General features: G+C 38.9%; 1 protein-coding gene and 2 long non-coding RNA genes across 5 annotated transcripts; 1 reads left to right on the top strand and 2 right to left on the bottom strand.

Moving 5' to 3' along the window:
- Positions 1–1,594: 1,594 nt before the first annotated feature.
- LOC110040981 (histone acetyltransferase KAT6B-like) lies at positions 1,595–17,315 on the bottom strand. Of its 3 annotated transcripts, none has more exons than XM_089298880.1 (16): positions 17,139–17,315; positions 14,110–14,680; positions 12,654–12,771; positions 11,697–11,809; positions 11,051–11,132; positions 8,311–8,437; positions 7,996–8,067; positions 7,564–7,733; positions 6,693–6,870; positions 6,141–6,213; positions 5,910–5,999; positions 5,519–5,659; positions 5,030–5,123; positions 4,363–4,509; positions 3,832–3,916; positions 1,595–3,501 (listed from the first exon to the last, which is right to left on the bottom strand). In XM_089298880.1, the coding sequence occupies exons 2-16, from the start codon at positions 14,644–14,646 to the stop codon at positions 2,436–2,438; spliced, it is 3,093 nt and encodes a 1,030-aa protein (XP_089155006.1). In that variant the 5' UTR covers positions 14,647–14,680; positions 17,139–17,315; the 3' UTR covers positions 1,595–2,435. The 3 variants fall into 3 exon arrangements, with proteins under 3 accessions (XP_089155006.1, XP_089155015.1, XP_089155010.1); XM_089298889.1 differs by lacking the exon at positions 17,139–17,315 and adding an exon at positions 16,867–17,063; XM_089298884.1 differs by lacking the exon at positions 17,139–17,315 and adding an exon at positions 15,391–15,492.
- Positions 15,627–16,537, top strand: LOC149118647 (uncharacterized). The gene is made up of 2 exons (XR_016210089.1): positions 15,627–16,133; positions 16,223–16,537. It is a non-coding gene; the product is annotated as an uncharacterized LOC149118647 (long non-coding RNA).
- A 6,438-nt stretch (positions 17,316–23,753) lies between the features above and the next one.
- LOC149118646 (uncharacterized) lies at positions 23,754–26,739 on the bottom strand. Its single transcript, XR_016210079.1, has 2 exons — positions 26,002–26,739; positions 23,754–24,029 (listed from the first exon to the last, which is right to left on the bottom strand). It is a non-coding gene; the product is annotated as an uncharacterized LOC149118646 (long non-coding RNA).
- Between the last annotated feature and the right edge of the window lie 499 nt (positions 26,740–27,238).

The following is a 27,238-nucleotide window of genomic DNA, read 5'->3' as shown; positions in this document are numbered from 1 at the left end:
GGTCCGCAATGCAGACAAACGAGGCAGTTTATTGACTTTTGGTGACACTTGTACTGGTAACAAAAGTAATGATAAAAAATTGAAGGAAGACAAATATCGTTCCTTATTGTAAGTTGACTAACGAGAGAAAAAGCCTCCGAGATACTTTTTACTTCTGGATTTTCCGCATTTTGAAGCACTTCACTTCCAAACAGCTTTTCGTGCACCCTACAAGAGAATACTTGAAACGGCGATATCCGCCGATGGATTTACTTATTTTGAATTTGAACCCTCGACTTCAACTTATCTGTCTAAAGCTAGGGAAGAAAAATTTATTGTGCGACTGTTTCCAGGACCAGGAGGTTGCCCGACATGTTCTAATAGACGAAAGCTTCTCAATCGCACGCGTAATGAGGACGAAAGCACAAGTAATCTGCGTGCTCGAAGGAAAACGTCAGTGTTTTTCGATATTTTATGACCTCAACATGAGCACAAAAAGCATAACTGATAGTGAATTTTTTCGCGTTTCCTTCGGTAAAATTCCGTAAAATTTGGCAGACTGGTAGGAAATATTTTACTTTAGTCGGAGCTCGTTTTTCACGGGAATCTATGACACCAGTTTTTTTGCAGCGGTAAGACATAAAGTTTTAAAAATCGAAAAAACTGCCTGTACAAACCCTACCTTTTTCGTATCCCGCAGGATGCGATATGCTATGAAAATGTTGGAAGATTTCACCGAAGGAAATTCAAGAACATTAGAAATACGACCATAATAAAGTAAAAAACACATATTTTTGTTCAACCCAAAATTTTAACAGAGATGATAGTAAAACGCTATATAATCATTGCTTATTACATGTAATAAGTTTGAGAGGACTGGTTGTAAAAACGAATGCAAAACAGAAGGCTTGCGCTCGCAACGCCATAAATGATTACCCTATGGAACCACGTTAAGTGGGTGTTTTGATGACCAACTAAATACGTTTAGCTGCGGGAAATATTTAATAGTTCAACTCATGCAATTTTTACGAACTACGTGATTGGGTGCAGCTTGAGGTCGATTTTGAGAGATAGCATCATTCTTTATTTGTCCAAATTATTTGCTGATCCAACCTGAAAGAAATTTTCAGAAAAAGAAAAAAAAAAACGAAAATAAGGGCCGAAAACACAGGCAGGCCCCGAGTTTAAACTTCAGAACACTGGATTGGAAGGCGAGAATCTTACCACGGTACAACCATGAACAGGGCCCAAGAACGAGGTTGATCTCGTATCCGGTCAAATGGACGAACGCCTCCGATGTTGACAGAAAATTCGAGAGCACGGTTGAAAATTTTTCTTTCATTCTTTCACTATTTCCTCACAAAATAAACTGTTCTCACAGCTTGTGCGCACAGAATAGCTTCATTTTCGCGCTTTGAAATCTTACAAAACACGCTGAGATTCATGGCCGCACTGCCACTGTATATAATAGATTCTCAAATCCATCGAAAACTGCCTCAGTAGCGATCACGAGTCATTCAAATAACGCGCGGAAGGAGTAGCCCTGACATGAAAGCAGCGGAGGGAGGGGGGGGGGGGGGGGGAAACGTTAAGCAAATACCCTGGACAACAAACATTATATAACGTCTATTTTATAGATATATTACGATTACTTGTTAACCAAAATGTACAACATCCATCAACTCGTGCAATACAAAATGTTCATCAAAAAGAACTTTCTAACTTGACTCTGTTTCATACAATCAGGAAATCATCCAACAAATACGTCACGTAAGAAAAGAATACATAACAAAACACGATGATGTAAATCAAACATGGGATATGTTGCACAGTAAAGTAGGTTAAGAAAGAAATCCTAGTCAAATTGCGGAAAAGTTGAATACTACTTCCTACACTTTTCTAAACCATCACTAAAATGTCGAACGCTAATACAACAAAAAGTCAATCTTTTCCAATTTAAAGGACCTCAGTCACGGTATTTTGGCCAAGACCAAAATACCCTCTAAATAGAAGAAAACCTGAAAATAGTAGTTTACTAAGATTGAAAAACACCATAGAGATAATGATACAACGTTTAGAAACAAGGATGGTAAAGGATTGATTCACACGGATTACAAACGACGAATTTGAAAAAATTAGGCTGAACTTTTTAAGGTGGGTAACTGTGACGTAGCTCCTTTAAAGAGAGTTAAATCTTTCTCGGTCAACATGTGGTTGAATTGGTAGTTTAAAGTTTCAGAACATAACATGTCACTTTGTGAAACTTCCCGTAAGGTTACATTGCAGTTTCCGTGGATTTTAACAATCAATCGCCTTCTTGAAGAAAGAACTGCTGTCTTATCCAAGTTGATGTGATAACTAAAACCAACAAAAAAGGAGAATTTACATCAATCGTGTGTTTGACAAAAAGACGAGGAATCAATCACTAAAAGAGCACATCAAAATAAAAGGTCTGCTCAAATCTCTTCGTCTGAAGAGTGCTGCCCTCCAAGAGAGGGCGTGGCACCGATAGAGAACACCTCTTCAGACAGTTCTTTGATGAGTGCTGTGCTATCCGTGTCTGGGAAATCCACCACAGGGTTCATATCTTGGTCTACTGCTAAATTATCCGACGGGTTACTCTCCTTGCACTCAAAACTCGGTGACAATCTGGAGAATGCGGGATCCATTCCAATCTCTGGGTCTGTTAACCCAGCTAAGGGATCTCGAGGACCTGATTGGCTGCCGAATCCCTCATAAACGCCCGCTGGCGAGTTGTTCATTTCGGACGACGATTCGCTCGTTCCATCTTCGGAGCCTTTTTGGCGGTCTTCGTTTTGCCTAGCGGGATTATCTTCGTTGTCATCCATAGGTTCTCCGTTATCGCTGTCTTCGGACGATGACGAAGACGACGACGACGAAGATGACGACGAATCATCGGAGTCCGAATTATCTGCAGAATCATCGCTGACATCAGCTCTCGGCTCTTCATCGTTCAATTTCATTCGCTTCTTGACGACTTCTGGTTCGGGCTCTGCGCTATTCAGCTTTTTGCTTGCCGCAGTTTCGGAATCAGTTTCTTTCTTTGAGTTTGCCCGGTTCTTGGACACTCCTTCATCGTCTTCTTTTCCCTCGGTTTTGTCCGAACCGCTGTCCGAAAGCGTATTACTCCGTCGGCGCTTTCTCGGACGAATAATCGGTCCCTCGTCATCTTCCTCGGAAGCACTTTCACATTCTTCATCTTCGACAACTCCGTTCACAATTAATCCATCCTTGGACTTGTCATCCAGACTGCTGTTAATCACATCTACCTGTCGATCGCTGGCGTCCTCTGGAACCTCCTTGTCTTCCACGCCAGTGTCTTCTGTACCATTCTTGGCGTGAGGTCCGTTGGCTGCTTCGTTTTCCTTGTCGATGAGCGCCAAGTTGGTGTGCACCAGAGGGGTCCATCTCAGTGCGTCAGGATCCAGCGAGGTGCGGTTGCTCTTTCTTAGTTTTTCCATGTGTGTGTTGATCAGGCGTTGGTTAACACACAGCACAAACCTGTGGATCAGACAAACAACTTTGAACTCTCATACTGATTTAAAATCGCTCTAACTTTAAAGTCTACGGCTGAGGACGGAGGGTGTGACATTCAAGTGAAAGCCCCTGATCGTTACTTTCAATTGGTACTACTTGAAAAAATGTCTTTGCTGAGCCTCGGTACCCTAGAGAGTAAACGGCAAAAAGCACCAGACAAAATATCTTGACGACATATTTGGCTGACTAAATTTCGTCTAACATTGGAGACTGGCAAGGAGAAATCTATTTGCTTTGCAAACTGAGGTACGGTCATACTGATAGACTAACAGAATACCTATGGCTATGACTCACTTGCCGTCCCGTTTCTGAACCATGTTGAGAATCTGTAGTGTAGCAGCAATGTCATGCGGATCCATTCCAGTCGACTTACTAATCCCTGCAAACAAACGGCATTTCACTGTTCAGATCTTCCTCACGCCGCCCCATCCTGATCCTCTGGGTCTTACTATGCACTTACTTATACAAGACTTCCCTTTTTCTGTCCTATTTCCGTAAACCCGGCAGCATTTTACCAATTCCCGTCACCAGAAAAATAAAACATCCTCAATCAAAATTCAACGGAATCAGGCTGAGCCTAGAATATCCAAACAATAATTTTCAAGATAGTCATAAAAATGACCACACCTATGCAAAACAGAAGTTATCAATCATTTATCTTTGTGACAACAATTAGCAGGAAATCTTCAAGGTGGCGGGGGTATTGCATGCAGTAAGTTCTTTTAATAACTTTTAAAAAGATAAGCCCAGTTCTGGATCAGAAAGAAAAAATAAAGTGAAGGTATTATTCGCAGTTAAGAAGCTACAAATACCACCAATGCTCACCTCTAATGGTTACATGTTTTTCTTTGTGGTCGTGCAGATACTCTAGTAAAACACTCTTCCAGTAGCTACGATAGCTGATCAAACCAAGGTCTGACAAGGGTTTCTCAGGAGATCCAGGCTGGCCTTCAATTCTCGACAAGAGATAACCTTCGATGGAAGAATATATTATGTTAAGAAAGCACCCGGATGACACTCAAACTATATTTTACTTGTAACTTACTCTAAGAAGGTTTCGTCAATGTAGGGCATGGATACAGGGATATAAGAGGGTGAAAGAAAAATGTGCAAAGACAACAAGAAAACCACAAACATGTAACCCCCCCCCCCCCCCCACCACCCCCACTACTCTACTTATACTTATCAGATGGGTCATAAGGGGACAACGTCTCCCAGAGATTTGACAAAGTCTGCTCTTTTTAGTGCGGAGGTTGTTAAGAACCACCAGGGATCATGACACCGATATGCTAACACGCGACAACTTATCTACTACACACTCATTGGACAGTAAGACCCAGAAACTCTTCGGCTGCTTCACAATGTTCACATGCTCTCTCATTTTCCGACTGTTACCGTTCGGTGGTGGTAAATGTAGCAGGAGAATCAGGTAAAGGACATAATGACTGAGGGTAAAATAGATAGGCTAGTTTAAGAACAGAAGCAGGCTTACTGAAGTCGATGAGCAGGCGGCCAAATCCTTGTCTCTGATAGTGAGGCATGGTCATAATACAAGACACATTGTACTTCTGTTGACATGACTTTTCCTGTGGAAAACGATTGGATATAAATCAGTTGGAATATGTCCATGCGTCATATTGGAACTCAGAAAAAGAAAATTTTCTCTTCTCATTATGAACGTCCAACGCTTGCAGTGTAAAAAGATTTAGATACCTTAATGTCTACAATGAAACAAGTTCTTGAATCAAAACACGCGCGTTCCACAAGTGGTGCTGACAGTCGGCTGACAGTTGGTGACCTCGCGGTCAGGGAGGACTTAAAACTGAATTTTCCCCACAGGAAGTTCAGAACATGTATCAATGTCCTAAAGAGTTTTTGGTCGACAATCAGGAAAATGAAAGGAGTAACAACTACACAGGCACAAGAATCCCACGTATTAATAAACATTCAACAAAGATATAGACCGTGAGCAAAACCTCACCTTTGAGAAATAACCCACCAAATGACAGCCTTTCTTATCGTTCTTTGTTAAAGCATAGAACAAGAATGGCTCAACATCGTAATACAGAGTCTTGTGATCAAGAAACAGCTTGGCTAACAGGCAAAGGTTCTGACAGTAGATCTAAGATATAAACACATATGGAATTGTTCACAAAATAATGTACCGTACTAAATAGAAAAGCCTTAGTTTCTCCAAGTAACGACTCGCTTAAAAAAAGTGCCAGTACAATCAAAACTGGCGAGAAAATCAATTTATTCCAACATGGGTTTGCACATAAGCTTTAGAAAACGCAAGAAGAATTAACGTTTAATGTCTGAAATACATCACGCATTGACTCAAAAGCAGAGCCAAGATTTTGCAAAGGGCTTACCTTGTTAACTGCACCATCCACTTCAAATACCGAGATTTCACCTTTACGGTAAATTTCATTAGCCGGTGGATGAAACCATTTGCATTTTGTCTACAACAAGAAATAAGAGAGAAAACTACTGTGAATTAGGTGGAACAAGACTGCAACAAAACAAATACAATAAAGTCAAATAAAATAAAATAAAATAAAATAAAATAAATACAATATAGTCGCTTTGTATAGGTACTTTACCATGTGGCGCATCAGGATGCTGGTGCTTTTCATGTACTTGAGGCAAAACTCACACAGGTAGAGTTTGGGAAGTCTGCAAGATAACATGCAAACAGTTCATGCTACTATGCATAATCAAGAAAATAAAACTGCATGAGCAATTTACAAATGAAAATACCAACTGCACCCATGTGATACACATGCAATTTTGTAACAGCATCCTCAATTAATCTGTTCATCAATAGCAAAGAGAGAAGGGGTGGGGGTGTTAATCTCACTGCACAATGTACATTGACTTTGCTGTACTGTGTCTGCACACCATAGCCTCAGGCTAAATATTTCTTGGTCCAGCCCTCTCACTCAATAAATTTAAGTGTCAGTATATAACATATATTGCTAGTCACTTTATGCTGATGAGCACCAGCCTGATGGGTCATAAGACCTAGAGCTCTCCTCAAGGTGTTTTGTATGCAGAAGATTTCTAAGTCCTTTCACTTTAAGTAAAAGCATTGCTCACTGAATCATATGTACAGTGCAGATGCTGAGACTTTAACCTTCACAGAAATATGTTACCTGGCATACTCTTGAGGATACGGTGAAGAGTACCATGTAACTATCTCATACCGACCAAACTGGATCAGTGGGGGTGAGCGAGTACTTGGCACAAGAGTGGTGGATGAATCCAGATTCATAGCAGCATTAGCTTTTTCCTGAGCCTGTTTGAACAGTGCTAGATCCTCCTCAGTCACTCCTACATGTCAACACACAACGTAACACTTGACATAATATGATATTAGCAGACCATATTGTAATGGTCCTTCTTACAGATGGCACGTATTTCTGTCAGTTTAGGCATAAGCAATTCAACCGGATGTCCGATATTTTTGGATTTCTAAACAGAACTTTCCAAGGTTACTTGTTTGTTCTGGTCAAGGAGAACAAGGACTCTGGGTACAAGGAGGGTAGGATGCACAGTGAGGAAAAATCCTCCATAGGAAAAACGATGGAGGCTGTACATTTTACCACAATATCTTGTGAACCCAACACAACAATTACACACAGAGAGCCATTTTTTGCCATATTTGTCCCTGTATGAAAAACAATGTCCATACTAGGTTTGAAGGTTTTAGAACTTTCCTGTCATACTTATGAGCACTGTCTGTGTTTTCTTGCGCTAAGAATTATGGGTATCTGTACCAACAGCCCTTTTCACAGTGAATTTTTCTCATTTGCGTTACAATGTAATCCAACATGGATGCAAGGCTATTTCGGGCTAAAACTACAAAATAGCCTGAAATTGCCTCACCTACATGCTAGATTTTATTGTAATGCAAATGAGCAAAGGTAACCCTGAAAAGGGCTATTGCCATGATTTTTTCCTAGGGACGATTTGACACTGATATCAGGAGTTTAATACAAAATCAAGTATCCTTGAGTGACTAACCTGGGGGTAACTGCTGTTGTTTTCTGGGTGATGTGGGTGAGAGTGGAGTCATGGGCTGTACTTTACTGGAAGCAGGTGGTCTACCAGGTCGCCTCTTGGGAGTTTCGTCAGCAGACTTAGAATCTTCCTCAAACTTTTTGGTCTCATTGGCAATTGGGCAAGCTGGAAGGCTGCAACAAAACCACATCTACATTGTACATGTAACTGGAGTACAACTTAAGGGTACAATACAATCCCAAACACTCAAATCCTCAGGACAAAAATTCACTGTATTTTAGCTATTTCAACTTCTGCAGGTCAGTTGTGAAAATCTGAGAGTTTTAAAAATGTTATAAACTATTGTATCTTGGAGATAAGTAAATACAGCTGTTTATCCACCAAGGTGATAACTTCCAGATATGATCTTGCAAATATACAATAATTCTACTGCACCTCCTATGTGATGTAAATCTTCCATTGACATGACCTGATCCATCACAACCTGGTGTAGGACACACACTTGACCTGAAAGACACGTCAAACAATTTAGCCAACATATCTGGCTAATGATAACATATAAAAATTAAATATTATTCTACAAAACTGTGCTGCCTATAAGATAGCAGCTGCCTACAGAAAATATTTTCCATGTTTACCTTGTTTGATTGGTGTCACTGTTTAGCATACACCAGACCAAACAAATAGAAAAAGCCACACATTGAATTCATGAATATTACATGTTACTGAGTCTAAAATTATTGCACTCACCCTTGAACTTCTGCTGTTGCTTGAGGTTGAATTTTTCTGCGTGGCGGGCTGGTGATAGGAGTCTCTATCTGTCCTTTTTTCCGTCGACCAGGTGTTTTTACCTTACATCCTGAGCAAACCCAGCTTCCTAAAGGGTGTATATGAAAAAGATTAATATTAAAAAAAAAAGCAAAAGCCTTAACCAATAATATGAGTGTCTTACACAAATGTATGGCAATAAGCGACTCACACCAAGAACTCTCAAATTATCTAGCCTGCGAACAGGCTCCCGGTTGGTTTTAGAGCGAGCTAGCAGAGTGTAGTATAGGGCGAGCGGGACGAGCCGAGAGTGGTTTGGTGACGAGGGAGTGCACGGGGGAGCCTGTAGACATTCCATTGATGCCGCCGTTCCATGATACCAGCTCGTGGTATCAAGATCTGATTGGTTGAATCAATGACTGTTGACAGCTTTGAGAAGCTTTGAGATAAATATTTGACAGATCTTGACAACTGCATGTAAATTTACATAATTCTTGCCGTGACAGACAAAGATGGCTTCTGCGTGCAATGTACAGTTCACTGATGTGGAATTCGAGGTAGCTTTGAGCAATTCTTTGCAACATTTTCATCACATCTCTGGTTTGAAACATGAACAGAAGCTATGCCTGGAAACTGTGGCACAGAAGCGCGATGTTTTCGGTATTCTACCTACTGGTTTCGGGAAGAGTCTTATTTTTCAATTGCTGCCGTGTCTACTGAAAGACTTGTGGAAACTACTAAGTGCTTGTGTCTTAGTTGTGACGCCTTTAGTTTCTATAATGAAAGACCAGGTTGAAGAGTTGACACGTCTAGGTCTGAGAGCGTTTGCCATTGGCTTACGAGACGAAAAAGAAGAGAAAGAACTGGTCACCGGTGGATTTGAACCAAAGTTGCGCACTTACTGTGTAGGCACCCATCAAAATGAGGAACGGCTCTTACTGCAACGACAGACAGATCGATCAAGAAAGGCGCTCCATGTGAAGCGCTACCCTCCTGAAAGCTATGCTTCTTGATCTCTTCCAACAAACAAATCAGTAGTTCAGTTTCTCTGGTTTGTTCCGTCCATGACACAACCTTCGCATCAAAATCGTCACCAAATTTCTCCTGCATGCGAATAGTTGACTTTTGAGACATAGTAATAGCCAAGTGATGACACCTTTGCAATGTCGCCGCTTTCACACCGCCATGCAACAACAACAGACCATTTCTGTAGTGAAAGGCACTTAGCTTCTGGTTGTACTGTTTAAGGCAAATACAGGCAGCAGCACAAAGAGCATTCCTCGTTTCAGGTTTCTCATCAAAGGCGTTTGGTCCACGGAGAATACTTTTTCTGACTGATTTCGGTTTACCAGACTTACAAACCGCGGCCAGGAAGCAAATTAAATGCGGTAGAATGCTATAAAAAGCCAATATATCAGCACGGGAAAAACCATCAATTTTGACAGGTTTAATTACCTACTTGACTGATTTGTAACAGGCTAATCACCAAGGGGTGGAACGGCGTATCAAAAACAATGTCTACAGGCTCCCCCACGTCCCACTCACTTCGCTCGTGGATTCACGCTCCGACTCCCACTTGCTTTGCTCATGGAATCACGCTTTCACTCACTGAATTTTTTTCCACCCTCGCTGGGAGCCTGTTCGCAGGCTACAAATTATCCAGATTACCCAATTACACAACTGACATCTCTCAATTCATCTTTTAAGATTGGAAATAAAATCTTAGGGAAAAAAATGTATTCAAAAATATCTCAATGATATCATTTGATCATTATCAAAAAGTATAGCAGATACTATACAGTCTATTATATATGTAAAAAAGTAAGAAATAATGGTCCAATAATCAATTATGAACTAAACTTTAGTTGCAAGAAATTACTGTTAAGGTTTAAAGCGTTTTCTTGTTAGGTTAGCAGTTTGCACAATTCAAATCAAATTGAGTGCCAACTTTAGGTTTCAATGCCCAAAGTGAATACCAAACAATGACCACTTTACACCATTAATGTAAGATGTGCATTAGCAACACTAGTCAACATTAGAACAGAGTGAACAAAAACAAATTGGCAGTGAAGCTTGCAACTGCAAAGCAATAAACTGCTCCTGGAATGGTGTTTAATGCAAATGAAAAAAAAGTCTTTTCAGTAAGGAAAAGTATACCCTAACTTGGCCAGGAACATTGGCCAAATTACCAGTAATCCCAAGCAAGTTCAAAATGGGTCCCCTGTGACCTTCAGTAGAAGTAGATAGATAGATAATCTTTATTTAGACATGGTAAAAACTCCGTCAGCTAAATCTGAATAACTAATAATAAATAGTAATTAAATAAAAAAAAAAGCTGCTTTCTACGAATGTCATGCCTTATACATCTCTTTTGAGTAGGCGTTTAAACTGCCTCATGGACTCTACTTCCCTTAAACCCCTGGTATAATGCCAGTCACACCAGGGATTTCATTAAGGGCCAGGCAACTGGCAAATTGATTGGCTATGAGGATGCATGATTTCGCCCATCTGGTTTGACCATCTAGGGAAGGTTTTTCTTACACAGATATTCAGGTCAAAAAGTTTTGTCAACCTGTGAGAGCCAGTTGCCCTTCTGTTGAAAACGTTGATGAAACTCCCGCACAAGTATTTGACATTACTGCTATGCATAATTAGTTTACAATTACTGTACTTTTGAAGTGTAATGATTCTTAAAACATAGAGCAGAGAAGAGAGTTGCTACCTGTAGGTGTTTCAGTCATTGGAGGAGACAGACATTCCATGTGGAATCCTTTGTCACATGCATCACAGAATAAAAGGTTATCCTGCAACCAACCATGCAGAAGTCTCAGTGACATCCACAACACATTTAAGGGTTTCATCTTTTCTATGTTAAGCCAGCTGTTAATGATGATACTTAGAGAGAGCTCGTCCTAGAAGGAATAGTTACTTGAAATATAGGTTCAAAACCTAAAACTTGGAATTCCAAATAATACTGAGAATAAATTTGATCAGAAGAATTGCCACAACTAGCTACAGAATAAAAAAAACCTCTACAATTTCAATCAACAAACAATATGCAAAAATCTGGATGGTTACTTATTTAGTTGGCATGTAAACTATGTGCATTCCGCCATATTTTCCTCACTACTTCTCCAGTAACAGTGAAGATTACAAAGGTTGGATACACATAGTACCTCCATGAATGGTACAGCTAGAAGCATCTTTCTACAAGAGGCCTGCACCTAGTGTTTTTTTTTTTTGACAGCTTCACAGAGAATAGGCAGAATGTTTTGTGGCATCACAGGTACTAATGACAGTGCTTTGCTGAGCACAATTTTCATATTCTCATAGGGATTCAACACAGCTACAAGTCAATTTTTTCTTACAGCATTTCCAGCATCCTGGCAGACAGAGCACACTTTGCACTCAATGCACTGCCAAGGTTCTTGCTTAATGCGAGCTGTTAACTCGGGAGAGTACTTCAAACATGATGGATGACCTAAAAACAAGACATAACTAATATCATAACCCTGTCTTTTGAGTATCACAGTAAAACTTTTAATATATTAAAAATGATACAAAAAAAAACACTACACAGGCTAAAAAGTTCACAAGTAAAGAAATGGTTTATCTGAAGTGCTAATGAATGAGCAGTGACAGTAATTACAAACATACCGCTAACTAAAAATTCTCAAAACAACAATGAACATTTAAAGAAATGTTCAACAAGTAATAAAAAGAATTAGTTTTCATAGATTGCCAGAAAACCCACTTGGGGGAAACAAACAAATTGTATTGCATTATAGTAAGAGTTTGAACTTGTCACATTGTAAGCTAAGAACAACAATATATTGGTACATTTATCTGCAAGAATTAAAGAAAATATTATTCCACATGGGCTTCTAAGCATTCTCTTCCTGTAAATGAAAGTGATCAAATGTGTCTGGGAAAATTAAGTCCAGAAATTGGTTTCCATGTAATATTTCTCAGTTGCGATAAAAATGTAAAAGCAAGTACAGGCTCTTTTCTTTAGTAATCTGTCCTTCTACTCCCATTTTTTTTTTATGTTCACTCAAACCAGATGGAGGCTAACTCAATAACCTTGCGGTTCTATTTGCCTCCATGCACAAACTATATACCATTGTCACCCTTAATTGTTATATATGTATCTTTCTTTCTTTTTTATGCTAACATTGTAATTTCAAAATGTAAGTGCAAAATAAAGTAAAGTTGAAGTTGATGTTACAAAGTAAGACAGAAGTCATAACAAAACATGATCAACATTTTAGCACCAAAAGGCTCAGTCTTCAGACTCACGAATGTTTTATTAGACACAGACTTACCGCTATTCCCACAATCAGCACATGAAATGAGTTCTTCTTGCACACCATCCTTGTTACGTTCACCCGTTCCAAGGCAAAATCCACAATAAGTGCTAGCATCAACTTTCTTCTTCTTAGGCTAAAAATTTATGACATCAAATTACTTGCTTTTAATAAACTCTTATTGTTCATTTGCACTGTGTTTTTAGGTAGAAAATAACCACAGTCAGGTTTGTACAGTAAAAGCCTTTTAAAGCAGAAAATTAAGGTGGTGCTAAAGTACTGGCCTGGGTGGTTCAAAGAGTGGATAACACTATCCACCAGATAAATCACTATCCAGCAGATAGCTTGGTTTACTTTGTTAACACTTATCCACTGGATAGCGATATATCCAGTGGATAGCGTTTTCCAACCTTCAAACAACTGGGGCCTGAAGTTTGCATTTAGTTTGACATAATTCACACCAGTTTGATTGCAATCAGAATTTTTTTGTCACAACATGGAAACAAAAGACTATTAAATCAGGACGGTTAAAACTCTACATCAAAAACAATATTTAAACAATGTCAGTGAATACATAACACTGGATAATAAAATAATCTACTCTAAAAATGAAAATTAAACTGTTCTTAGTGTATTGTACATGAAGGCTGTATTAATTCAAAAATTGAATGAAGTTCTTCCAGCATCAAGCACACTAGGGGGATGGGAGATTGCTAGTTACATGAGAAGTAACACACATTATATCCTTCCTGTTCAAAGGCACAATTCAAGTCTCCATGCGACAGTGTCAACTCATTTCTCCATCAAGATGTTATGCTCAAACCATCAACTTACTACATTACAGCACCCTATGCTCTAAGATGCTGCTAAGCTTAAATGTAACTATCATCCCCTTCAAGTAGAAAGAAAATCAACCAATTTCTCTATCAAAATGCTGCTGCTCAAATCATTAAGTTACTACATAACTGTGAACATAACTCTAAGATGCTCCTTGTCGGCCACCAGATGAACATAATAGAGAACATGCAAGCACACAACAGAGAATTCAAGACGTATTGTTTGGTACATGTAACTGTAAGATTCCCTCAAAAAGCTTGGTAATATTAATAAATTAATAATAATAATATTATTATTAATTATTATTATTACTATTATTATTAATTAATAATATTAAGATTATTATTATTATTATTCATCAAGGCTCATGGAATAAATCAATATCACTAAAATTACGTTAACTTTTTTTCTTCTTCCAGTGTTTCTGGCACTGCAAATCAGATCTCTTAGTGTAAACAGACAGTTACTCACTTAAGCTGATATAAAATTTACAAGAAATAATGATTATGAGTTACTTTAAGAGCAATATATACCTACCTGGTGCCAAAGGTGATGTACACTACTTTAGCGCTAAAATTATTATAAAGAGTACATAGAATTACAGTTTGATATATTAAATCTCTCACACAATACAAACCTTGGGAGGTGATGCAAGTCTGTAATATCTTCCTTCCTTGATCAAAACCTCAGAGGCAAGTCCTTTCTTAAGTGACTCTTTGATCCGTATTTGTGTATTACTAGGAGATTCTAAACTTGCAGCATGACGATCAACAACATAACTATGAATAGCTTGCTGTGTGCATCCATTTTCATCTCCTACATTCTCAAGAGCTTCCTTAATAAACTCCAGGAAGTCTAAGGGTCTTTCAACAGTTCCTCGTATATGATGAGGTACTTTAGCAGGGTCCTTATACGAGGCTTTGTCTTTAAAAACTACCTTTAGAACTCTCCCTGTTTTCACACACAGCTCAAGTTGTTCCAAAGCCACCTGCGGGTCTAAGCCATAAACATGTTGAAGAATATGAGCAATACGGTCCTCACTTGGCCGTTGCTTTTGTCCCTTGACCTTGCCTATAGCAGCGATTATCCACAGAGCATACTTTGGATCTGGTTCACGGTCTTTATCCTTCTCCTTTTCCTTCTCCTTTCCAACACTGCTTCTTCCACGTGCCATCTTTGATCAACAAATCCCAATCACAAAATAAAAGCTGAAAGACATAAAATAAAACTAATTAAGACAAATGAAGCACAAATTCTACTAAGGGAACAAATAGGCACAACTGTATTACAAGGTTAACTAACAATAAAAACCTTGATTACTGTGAATTACCTGCATAATTATTTAACATTTACTTAAAGGTATTTAATTTAATGTGCACTGTTCTAGATTGTGTAACCATGATGTTTAAAGCTTGCACTCCATATATACAATATATGGGTCTTGTGCTATATGTATAACCACTTTGCTGACTAAACATTATTTATGTTACAAAGCTAAATGAATCAAATGTGACATTTAGCTTTTTCCAAATTGAAAAACGAAATAACTAGAGGTTTCGGAATCTAAATTTTCAACTACATGTATGCATATAATCGTGGATAGTAGAAGGCATGACAAAATTTAAACAAATACTAGTCCTGAAGCCTCCCTTTTCAAGTCATCCAACTCACTGACAGCCCAGACAATTTCAAATTACATATCACAAATACAGATCTATTAAGACTCTTCTATTTTGATCTCACAAAGATCTCTAATTTTTCACCGACCTTAAAATAAACTAGATATGTAAAAGTCGATATGAACAGCAGGGGAATAATAATCCTTGATGGAAAGCTTTGAATATGATACAATAAAGATGACAAACAGAATGAATTCGAAGAAAAATTCTAGCCTCATACACACATGTATTCAACATACCCAATTCTCACTTCGACAACAAAAGTTTTAAGTGATCATAATCCATTTCGCTTAATGTCTCAAGGCAAAGCTTTGCATTTTTAGCAGCAGCTGCAGCTGAAATCGACAAGATGATTGATCATTCATCTGTGTCCATACAAAACTTCACATGTTAAAGTAGAACAATGAGCTGAGCTACCTGCCACTCATTTCTGTCTCAAATTTGCATTTTAATAAAAACAAAAGAAGAAATCATTTAAAAACTGCCATATCTTCATCCATATCAAGATAAATTACATCTTAAAATGTTATGAAAACAGTTTTGACCTGTATCTCTTCTTCGACATTTTGCCTTCAAATACAAATGTAACAAGCCTTCAGTAGATAAGTCTATGAAATTAAAACTTGGATATATGCAAATAAAAGTTGATAATGGATTTTATTACATTTGCACCTTTGCATGTGTTCAAAATAAAAATTACTAAAGGAAAAAAAAAACACCTAACTTAGACACAAAGAGGGAGAAAAATACACTATGAAGGATAATTCTTTTCCAAGAAAGTATTCATTGTCAGTTCAGCTATATTCATATTATCTGCCATATATTGTATAACAATCACACTGATGGATGTTAAAATGTCAAAATAAGAAATAAGCATACTAATGAAACTGTCTGGTGTAGTCGTATGTATTTATTTCAAGTGAGAGAATAGGAATTTGAAATGATGTCTGTACTAACAATTCAACTGTACATTAACAAATGGGTACAGAAACTTGTGTGAGAGAGGATTATTTTCATTTGAAAAGGTACATGTGGCCAATTGAGATCTTTTTGTTTAACACAATGTGGCAGACATGTGATTCTGGAGGACTGTTGGCTGGTGCCGTCGACAACAATATCAACACCACATCATACAAGAGGAAGAGAAACTTTCACTAATTTAAAACGACTTGGCGTTTTTGTGAAATAAACGTAATTTAATAACATAGCAAAGTAATTGTCCGATCCCAACAGACGAGAAAATAAAAGCTATGTAAACGTTAGCTAATATAAGTTTAAACGTGCATTAACTTAAAATTCTAAGCATAATGAAAAACACTGGGAAAACATGTCAACAATGAATGATCTCTGATGATATTTATAAAAATAAAATTCGGAAAGCGAGAACCCTAAGTCTAAGACTCAATGGTACACTAATAATATGTTATTAAGTCGATGGCCCATATCGGCGTGTGTAACCTACAACATAAAATGCAAGATAAATTCAAATAATTGGTAAAAGCTCTTGATGGTAATAATATCATCTTATGAATTCTGTCTGGGCGAATTCTGTCCATTCCATATTCATTCACGGAGGTAGAATACTGAATACTGATCGGATAAAAATCATGAGGCTTCAGGAGTTATATTATTTAGACCTGCAGAGTAGTAAGTAGAAATATATAACTTGTAAACTCCTGTTGATCTCAACATGTCACATCTTCAAATTACGTTACCTCAACACGATAGCAGTAACTCCTCTGACCACAACCGGCAAGAACTACTTTTACTACAGTTAAAAATCTACGTTCTGTATCTTTCTTTTCATAAGATTCTGTAGCTCTACAACGAAAATATACCTAAGATATCACCGCCAAGAATAACAGTAGCCGGACTAAGCTTTCAAAGGCCACGTGAAGAACACAATTGAGAGAGATTTTGCATATCGCATGTGTTGATCCACATTGAAAGGGTAACACATGCTCCGCAAGAACATATTAAAATTTACCTTGTCTTTCAAGAAAATGTCATCCAAATGAACTCCCAATGGACGAATTACAATAAGCTATTCGATGGTTTCCATTTTTTGCTCCAGAAGGGAAAAACCTGCCTAATATTCCCCTGACAAATGAAGACATTGCTATCGTACATAGCGCGTTGACGCCATTTTGCATAATTAGCTCAAAGGTGCAACGTGATTGGATAAAGAAAAATTCATAAATTATTCAGCACTTGAGATTTTCTTGTAAATCGAGCGAACTTTGTGAACATCCTGTTCATATAGGCGCTCTGTCCTGTACTGTAAACGTTTTTGAATTTCCGTGAAAAAAAATTACGCACTCGAAAAAGTTTCCAGCTGCAAACCAGTTAAAAAAGTTAGTAAATTAATGTGTTTGTTTCAATATGTTCCAAGAGGTGTGCACTTCATGAGAAACGTGAAGTTCGGATTTGTTTATCATTATTACCATTATTATTTTTTTCATGGTTATTATTTTATGTTTTTTTTTTATTTTTTTACTGAAAAAAGTTGGATTTGAGCAAAAATAGGGTTGGGAAATGGAATTTCCTCCCCCAGCTGGCAAACAACAACATCATTACCATTTTTTAGAAATTAATATTTACATGTTAATGGCAGATCGGGAACTGGTAAACTCAGATTTACTTGAGATCTAATCTAGTTGAGTAATATTTCCTGGCCGCTGAGGAAACAACGTGGATTTGAAGGACTGAAAATTTAAAAACGCAAGAGAAAATACCTCTTTTCGCCCGGTCCTCACTTGCGACGCAAGCAGAAGCGGAAGCAGAAGCAAAAGCATGAGCATAAGAAGCGTATGCGCTAGTGAGGACAGCCACGAGTGTGATCGTCCGGGTGAGGGTAGTCACGATTCTGAAAAGAACTGTTGTTGGTGACTGACGTTTTGACAACCTAAGCAGAAGTCATATTCGGAGTCATCTTCACTTGTGACTGAGAATATCAAAACCTTGCGTTCTTCTTATGCTTATGCTTATGCTTATGCCTATGTCGTTATTATGTCCAGTGAGGATATGTTGGCATAAGCATAAACATAAGAATAAGCGTAAGACTATCAGCCAATCAGCGAGCACTTTATGCTTATATGTCAACGATCTCCTCACTCAACATAAGCATAAGCATAAGCATAAGCATAATAATAAGAAAGCTTATGCTTTTGTCGCGGCTGTCCTAACTAGCGCATAAGTTTTTTATGCTTATGTTTATGCTTGTGCTTGCGTCGCAAGTGAGGACCGGCCGAAAATGTTTTTCTTTACTAATTTAACATTTATCAACTTTAACCCTTTGAATACCAATTATGCATATATGCGTAATTAATGTCGTGCTCTTTGTACCACTTGTGACGTCATCAATTTAAATGTCATCAGATATTCTTGATAAGCAGATAGTAGTACTAGGCTAGGCCTTTCCGTACAATGGTCAGATTTAGATATCGACGACATTCCGACGTCGCAAATCGAAAAACAACGTTATCAGTTTTGGTGCAAAAACAGTTTTAAAATGGTCCACTACGCCTATGATTGATCAAGGACCATTTCCAGGCTTCGCCCGTAATTAACATCCAACTTTTCACGGCAGCCAGAAAGAACATGCAACGCTAAAGGTAGCCAGTGTAAAAGGGCCAGGAAAAATAGAAAGGAAAGGGGCAACAAACAAAATTGAGAACGGTTAATGGCAGCAAAAAAAAAAACCCGAAGTTCAAATTTTGGCTTATGCGCATGCCCGGAATTGAAATATTGCACAATTTTGTACCTAATCCTCGAAAAATCTCTCCTTTTAGTAAAAAAAAAAAGCTTTCTTAGCAAAAATTAGGCTTATTTGGCGTCATGGCAGCTAAAAAACCTGACTAAACGGTTAAAAACGGTATTTTTTGGTGAAAGTTTGGTATTCAAAGGGTTAATAAAGACCATATCACAAATAAACAATCTTTTTTTAAAAAAATCGCGTCATGTTAATCAACCTGCGTGAAATCAGTACTTTTCGTCGTTGATCAAGTCAAAGCATAAATAAAACTTTTTCATCGTACGTAGCCATCGTGTGGTGGCTAATGTAGTATGATATGATTTTTCCATTTTCCAACTGTTAAAAAAATCAGGTTAAAGCTACAATGCAATTTGCAAGAACGTCTAACCTGCCAAGTGTCCAGCATCATTTATATAGAGCGTCTAGAAGGGGTAAAATGGGAACTGGGATTGGCCTGTGTTTGCTCTGAGAAAATGGGATTTAAGTCACTGGGGCTAGTATTTGGTCACTGGGAATGGGAAAAAATATCATAAATGAGAATAGGATGAATATTTTGTAACCATGACTGGGTCCCTATTCCCTGGGGTTGAGAAACGTCAGAAATTTGTTTAAGCACCTTGTGCGTGTCAATTATTTTGAGTATGTTGATCCAGGGCTAGCATGTGCTGATCGCATGTGCTATTTTGCGCCGAAGGGCCTGGATTTGCGATCAACGATATTTGTGTAGAGCAATGCGCGCAACCTCCAGACAACGATAAGCTTAATACAATGGACAAGTGTGAAAGCTAGTGAAACGGTCTTGAAACCAGCCGAGTCAATTTGAATTCAACTGAAAGGCGCAGAAAGAATTCCAAGCGAAAGTAATGAGCCACCTAATTCAAATAAGGATGTCAGTTTACCTCCAGCGTCTCCGAACGACGAATGGGTAGACAGCTTTAGTGCGAGTGACATTGACAGTGACTCTAAAGAAGAGTTAGACAGCCGGCACAACACTGAGCAGGATGCGTCCGACCAAGCTGGGAAGAATAAGAACACTTACAAGTCGGATGACAGATTCCCTGCAGGCAGGACTGTGAAATGGCAGGAACTTGTAACATAAATAATCGCTATAACTTCCCTACTTTAACGTTTTAGTGAATAAAGGATGTTATCATCTTCAGAAAATCTTCGTAAATCCTCGTAAATTTTTGGGTCTTTGTTGGGTAGTTTATTGAGAAGCCGAAATTTTGCGGATGTGAGGAGAAAAGAGCTGGTATGTATAACACTGAAAATTTTTCTTAATCTTGCTTGTGCGAATGGATCATAGTCCACGCAGCTCTGGTCCTCTCTCTGTCACGCAACGCAATGCTACGCTTTCGTAGCGTTGTGTGGCAGAGAAGGTCCAGAACTGGACGAATGGGATCAGAGAATTGGGAAGTGGGATTTGGAAAACAAATGGACCGGGAAATGAGATTGGTACCCCGTTGAGGACCCTCTATATACCATCAAGAGATCATAGTCTTTTCATACCATTCACCTGTCTAACAAAGCCCGCGTTTCTTCCTCAGTTTTTGAACTTTACAATTAGGAAATCAAATCGGTGTGCAAATGGTGCTGCCTGCTGCTTTGGGACTTTTATCAGCAACTTGATCCCGAGGGCGGGGAAAACCGCGGTTTTTATAGTACCAGGTGAATGTTGGATTCCCGATCTTGAACCGGGCATGGGAAAGAGGGTCTCAACAGCCTTTGCAGGGTTAATTTTGCATTTGCTTTACAAAATGGCCTGGTACTGCCTTTCATCCACGTTGGATTCATGGTAATGCAAATGAGAGAAGGTAATCGCGAATAGGGTTATTTTCTGGAAAGAGCATAACGAGACATTGAACATGAATTTTTCGTGATTTCGTCAAAATGAATTTCTTTAAACTATATGCAGACTGCTTGATTTTCTTTCGTCTTTCTCTGTTAACGATGTCAGTTGAACTCAAGTTTCCAGCCTTTCGCGTTTGTCACAAATTAAACGCGAAAGGCGTGTGTGTTAGCCTTTCGTTCAACGCTGTTCAAGCAAATTTGCGGGAGTTCTCTATTGTCGGACTAACTAAGGACTAACTCAGCCTACATAATTGCAAAGGGCGCGAAATTGTAGTCCACGCGACAGCCGACGCACAGCTGTTGATAGTGTTAAGAGAAACGAGGTAAGTTGCCCGTGACAACACCGTAATTTTAAGGCTAAAACAAACTTCCGTCGTGCGTTACTCAACTGATAATCGTAGTAAGTGGAGATGTTCAATTCACTAATATATTTGGTGTTGGTCAGATAGCAATTATTAGCCTGTTCCGTGTCCTGGACAGGAAGACACGAGGCTGTCAGTTTACTAAGAAATTCAGTAACCGTCGCGTCGAATCGATCGGGCAGATCGACGTTTTGAGCCTTAACACTCTGTCCGAGTACTAGCCTGTGTCATAGCCGCCTTTCCCCGGGAAAAAAAATTAGGTCAAGTTCATCTGTGAAGTCTCTCAGTTTGATGGATAGATGGAAGGGTGGTTGGATGGATAGGTGAACACGTGACTACACTAGCCACCTAAAATATACATTTCCTCTTTCAGAAGACACAGCTGAAAGGTTACACAACCGCAATACATGTCCGCGCTTGTCACCCATAGCAAAGTCACGTTGGCACGTTCGCAAAGCTTCAATTCACATAAAAGTTATCTTGTTTTTGTGTTTCAGTCCTTTTACAAATAACGCTCTGCAGGAAAATTATATCACTAAGATACTGATTCATCAACACCTCTCGCACGCAAACTGCAAAACGCACCTTATATTATCTAGGAACGTGTTTCTTGTTCTTAGGTTACGCAATATGACAACCATTGTAATAATACATGTATTCCCATCTAAGCGCGAAAAACAGAAATGCATCCCTCTCGTTATACAACAACAACAACAGCAAAACGAGAAACGTTGCAAGGAGGAAGTCAAAGTGACATGTTTTGTTAAGCAAACGCCTGAATTTGGTCAATATAAGAGAGACAGTTTAAGTTGTACGTGCGCGTGGAGTAAACATGCCTTGCCAAAGTTACGTGAACGCTTAATGCGCCATTGTCACTTGCTGATTATCTCCACTGGTTAGTTTATCCATTCTGTTCGCAGAATGTCTTTGTCATTTTAAACTACGAGCATTGACACCGCAGCTGCGGAGATCCCAGGAAACACTGACACTAGCAGCAGGGTGACCTGCAGCAGATTTGCGTCATACGGAGGGTTCCTAGTGTAGCAACTGTGACAACTATGCAATCCTGAAACCGCAGTTTAACGCTGGCCACTTAACAAACTTAAGCCTCTAGGCTCCATGCCAAAGAGGCTTCATTTTCCCTACTTCATAGTTTGCATGTTACAATAACAACACCAACAGCATCATCGTTATTTTCTCAATATAAATATGAGTATTTAACATTCGTAGCATATTTAATATATGTAGCAAGTTACAGATAGAACGGTTTCAGTTCAATTGAGTGTCGTAAAACCAAAACCAAAACCAAAACCAATTACTTACCAATTAGACTTCTCAGCTAATCTCAAACTGTAGTAAAACCAAAACCAAAACCAAAGTAATTGTCTAATTACTTTCGACGCTCAACTGAAAACCGCGCTAAGTGACATTTGTAATCAGGTTTCAATGAGATTGGAGGCTAAATGAAACGTTAGGTTTTCGAGTTGACCTCCGGTCTAGTTATGTCTACTTGAAGGACAGGAGAGATGAAGGAAGAATTTACAGCTTAGTTTAGTTCAAGGGAGACAAAAGAATAAAAACCAAAAACGTGTACGCCCTGAAGAGTCTATAAAACCTTATTGGAGATGACTGGAAGGGAGTCAGCAACGAGGGATGTTTGCCCGATGAGATCTAGCTCCCTTGAAGTTCTGAATTCAGAGGAGGGTGGACAGGGTCCCAAATTATTCTCTCCCTCTTAAGTTCTTGAACAGGTCGTCCACCGGTCTGAAATGCAGCGTGAGAATTTCCGAAAAATATTAGTGTTCAAATGTTGTTGTTCATAGTGGTCAATGCGCTTTGCTACACGTAGTTATGTAGTTCGCAGGTATCACATAAACTGAAAGAAACAAATATATCAGCTAAACACAATAATTGATTGATTTCAAATGATACATTTAAGATAGGCTATATGTGAATTTCGTTTTTGTAGTGCATCGGAGACATTGTGTGTGTTGCAATAAAATTAATTTACTGAACTCAACAGCAATGGTAAGTTTGGTGGGGCTGGCTGCAGGGTGAGCAGGGTTGTCTCCTGTTTCCGTCGTAATCAGTGTCCCAAATCAGACTTTCGTCAATTCACTAACTGACTATAGGGAAACTGATGAACATGCAGCCAGGACCAAAAGCGCAATGTAATAAATGGAGGCAGCGTTGACCGAGTGGTTAGGGCGCCGGACTTGAAATCCGGAGGTCGCGGGCTCAAGTACCGCTCTGACCACTAAGCTGGAGTTGTTTCTAGTTGGTAGACCCCAGTTCAACTTCTCGGTAATGCATGTAAATAGCCAACTGGTCTGCCTCCTGCCCAGCTGGGATTTTTGTAAGCCTATTCACACAGTCAGAACGACAGAGGAAAAAAGGCAATCAAACTTGTGAACAGCAAATGAGTTCACGTGAGCGGGACACCGCTTGAATTGAAGGAACGCGTGCCTCTGTTTCACTCTACGTGGTACCTAATTTGCTGTCTTCTCCGCTGAGAATCACGGCACCGCTCACGCCGGATAGTTGATTGATCACGCATAGACGAGTTTAAAATATTATTTATAGGTACAGGAAGGACTTCAGGATTCAGACTACAGACAAATTATAGCAGGCAGTGTACATTTGTCCGGTTGTATATTCTGAAGATACACCTTGCAAAAGGCATTTTTCCCCTAACAAGGAGTGGGCAAGTAAATACAAGCTAACGAAATAAAGTAGTACTTGGTTATCTCCGTCATGATGCTGAAAAGTCACTACTGAGCTCATGGGCACGTAGTAAATCTAACTGAGAACTGAGGATCCTGTAGTCTTTGTAACTCGCCCCATCAGGCAGCTGAAACTCGAAACGAGGTTACAGGGCCTCTGCCCCGGATGTCTTGGATGATCCCTTTTGCTGAGAAAACAAGAAGTGAACAAGAAGTGTTGTTTATGTCTTGTTATGTCAGTCATGATCATGGTGTGGAATGACAAGATTCCAAAGCATAGTAGTATGACTGGAACTCCAATATATCCAGCTGTTATGGAAAGAGGTTTTTTTCCCCTGAAATCATATTCTACTTCCACATTGTCGGAATTCGTGACCCGTATCGGCGGCCACCCTCAATATTTTAACTTAAATTTTGCTGACATATGCAGGATTACCCACCGGAAATGGTTAAGCGTTGACGCCGTTTACTAATTTTAGGTCGGTGTTTTGTGTAATTCGAGTGTATCTCGTGTAATCACACCTGCTTGGTGACAAGACTCGACAACCGGAAGGAAGAAGCATTTGAATTAATCAAGAGACGATAGTTCATCATCTCTTGAAGTAATTCAATTCATCGACACACGGGAATTGAAATACTGCAATATTATCTTCTTCTGTTAAATCAACTTTTATTTTGTACAATTTCAGACAAAACATTATTTTCGAAGATACCGTGTAACTGACTGAACGATCAGACATTGTACGTAAGCAGGCAACATATTAAATCAAAATTTTTGATTTTATATAATTCTTGATCCAACATTTTCATTCATTTCATTCAATGTTTGTTTATGCATGACGAACAATGTTTGACTGGTACTTCCAACATGATGCTAGTCTCTTTCGAACAAAATAGAAAAGAATGTGAAATCGTTTAGGAACTTTACCTAGGGTAATAAAAATGAAGACTGTTTAGCGCTAAACTAGATGAATCCGAAGTATTTTAAGGCGCTAAAATGTCATGAAATGTCCGGGTTGAAAACTTGGGTAATTCTTTACGTAGCATCCCTACTCAGCCAGTAGCACTAGCTAGCACTGTAAGCTTGGGAAAGGAGAAAGCGTGAAAAAGTTTCACATATTTTCAGCTGCTGGAATGCAACATGTTGAGCGTACGTTTTTGCCCCGGGAAGCAGTGATTAAAATGAGTTTGGGCTAACAGTTAGGGAAAAAGTCATCAAAGTTGCCGACACCATTTTGCTAAAGATAAGAACAATAGTTGTAAGTATTTCATTGTTAAGAGGCCCTTAAAAATCTTCAGAAACTCTGTTTACAGTCATAGCGACCATTACATGCATATTTTCGTGATCATAAAAAACGTGGAATCAAGTCTATCATCTCCGACTTGCGTCAAAAGCGCGGCGTTTTTCAGTCGACCTTGAACTCTGGTTAAGTCTTTGAACAAGTAAACAACACATCAGCAAGAAATTAATAATAAGAATGAGTTCATGAATTCCCTCACGGTTTTCTTCTGAGCACTAAACAGAAGCTGTTACACTTTAAAAAGTACCCACGCTAAATGCATGCAACTGACGACCATTGGCCGCCAAAACTCAGTGTTTCTGAAATGATCACGGTATCACGGTATCAGAAGGAGAACTAATTTGATATTAAAAATGTTACTTTACGTTCGTGTGTATACGTACTGTTGACGTAACGCTTAATATTTAAGGAAGGTATTGATTTTATAGTTTACAAGTATAAAATCTGTAACTCTCTCGGTGGAAACATTAATTGGACACGCAATTCTTGCAACTTCCCACTACATTTTGACTGCGTCCTGAGGCGTTATAATTGATTTAGTAACATACGGTTGAGTAATTTAACAAGTTCTTTTTACGAGGCTGTAAATGTCGTGGTAAACATTGTATGTAGATGCGGATATTTGCAAACAAAGTCAATGTCAAAAATCAGTTAACAGTACAAAAGTTAAAAGTAGTGTGTGATGTTAGACCTCATGTGACATGAGTGCGGCAAGCGACGCGTACGCACGCGCGTCTGAATAAACATTGCGTGAGCAAGATGCTCTTCCAAATATCAACAATTTCCAAGACAAGGGACTTCCGAAAAAGGCAGTAAAACAAGGTTCATCTGTTATCGCTCTTAGATACCTTGATAATACCTTGGTGAATGTCGGGAAACCATGCAAGTATCCGGGATATACGATTACTTCATACCATAGCCATTACCGTTACAAATTTCTTCAGTCAAAGTCCACATGTTCTGACATTAACAGAGTGATTAGTCTTCAGAAAAAGGAAAAAAAGCCGGTCTGACAGGGGAGTCCTGTTTTTTTAAGACTGTCGGCCCTTCTCTGATTGGACAGAGCTCAAGAAAGGACTGATCAAAGATCAACCAGTGCAATTTCAGTTACACTTATACAAGAGACCCTCTTGTAATCTTTTGTTTTTGTATGCTTTTCTTACCGTTCTTGTAATCTTTAGTGCATGTGTATTTCAATATCACCGGACATACCATCTTACACCCTCTATCTTTTCCTTTGAGCGTAGACTAAACACGATTGTGACGGCCGGGAGCCGTGACTCAGCCGTATGCTGTAGCCTCGGGAAGGATATAAATTCTCGCGTGAACGTCGGTGAATAGAAAGTAAATAAAGCTAAAACGGAGGTCTATTTCGAAATAGAAAATATTACACCAGAAAAGGAAAAAATAATCGTGACTACGTCACGTGCACGAGAAGGCGACAAGCCATTTCGATTGTTTATTCACTCCCAGCTCCCAGCTCTCACCATTTGCCTCTTTGCCGTTTGATTAGCATAACCTTCGTTTCTAAAATAGATTCCAGGCGAAGAAATCTTGGCTTCCTAAAAGGTTCCCCAACCTGAAGGGAATCATTTTCACTGAAAAAAAAAATCATGCTTGTTTTCGTTTGCATGTGGAAGGAAGTTCAAAACGTAAGGGGAAACATCATTTTCGAATGAAAACATTTTTGTGTTTACGGGGCCTGAACAAATAAAGTTATATGAATGCAAAAAGGGAGCGATTGCATTTACATATCCACATCAGTTGACGGTCGTCTCATCTTTTGTTTTGAAATAATAGCCAGTCACCATTAATACTATATTTAACCACAAAGCCTTTTTTAACTGTTTTCTCTCTTTTTGGAAAAGAGATCTGTAGGTGGAGACCACATTTTGGCAATTCTCCATAGCAAATTATATTGGCTAAATTCCTGCTCATTTTGACCTGTGGTCAAATTCTTTAGTCTGTAAAGCTTTACGTACGTTTCTTCTGTGGATTAGAAGAAATCAGTTCAAAGGGCGAATTATCTGGTTCGTTCTGCAAGATCTGCCATTTGCACGGTTATGTTGCCTGACCTCTCGCCCGCGGGCTATTGT

Source organism: Orbicella faveolata, unplaced genomic scaffold, assembly GCF_042242905.1.
Source record: "Orbicella faveolata isolate gen_17 unplaced genomic scaffold, um_ofav_v1 contig_1, whole genome shotgun sequence".
Lineage (NCBI taxonomy): Eukaryota > Metazoa > Cnidaria > Anthozoa > Scleractinia > Merulinidae > Orbicella > Orbicella faveolata.
The sequence above is the reverse complement of the archived record's forward strand: the minus strand, read 5'-3'. Positions and strand labels throughout refer to the sequence as shown.

Excerpts from the sequence above, each read along its gene's own strand:
- LOC110040981 (XM_089298880.1), bottom strand. The coding sequence starts at position 14,646 with ATGGCACGTGGAAGAAGCAGTGTTGGAAAGGAGAAGGAAAAGGAGAAG. Across the intron at positions 11,810-12,653 it reads TGCTGATTGTGGGAATAGCG|GTCATCCATCATGTTTGAAG; the intron begins GTAAGTCTGTGT and ends TCTTGTTTTTAG. Across the intron at positions 5,124-5,518 it reads TGGTGGGTTATTTCTCAAAG|GAAAAGTCATGTCAACAGAA; the intron begins GTGAGGTTTTGC and ends CGTTTTCCACAG.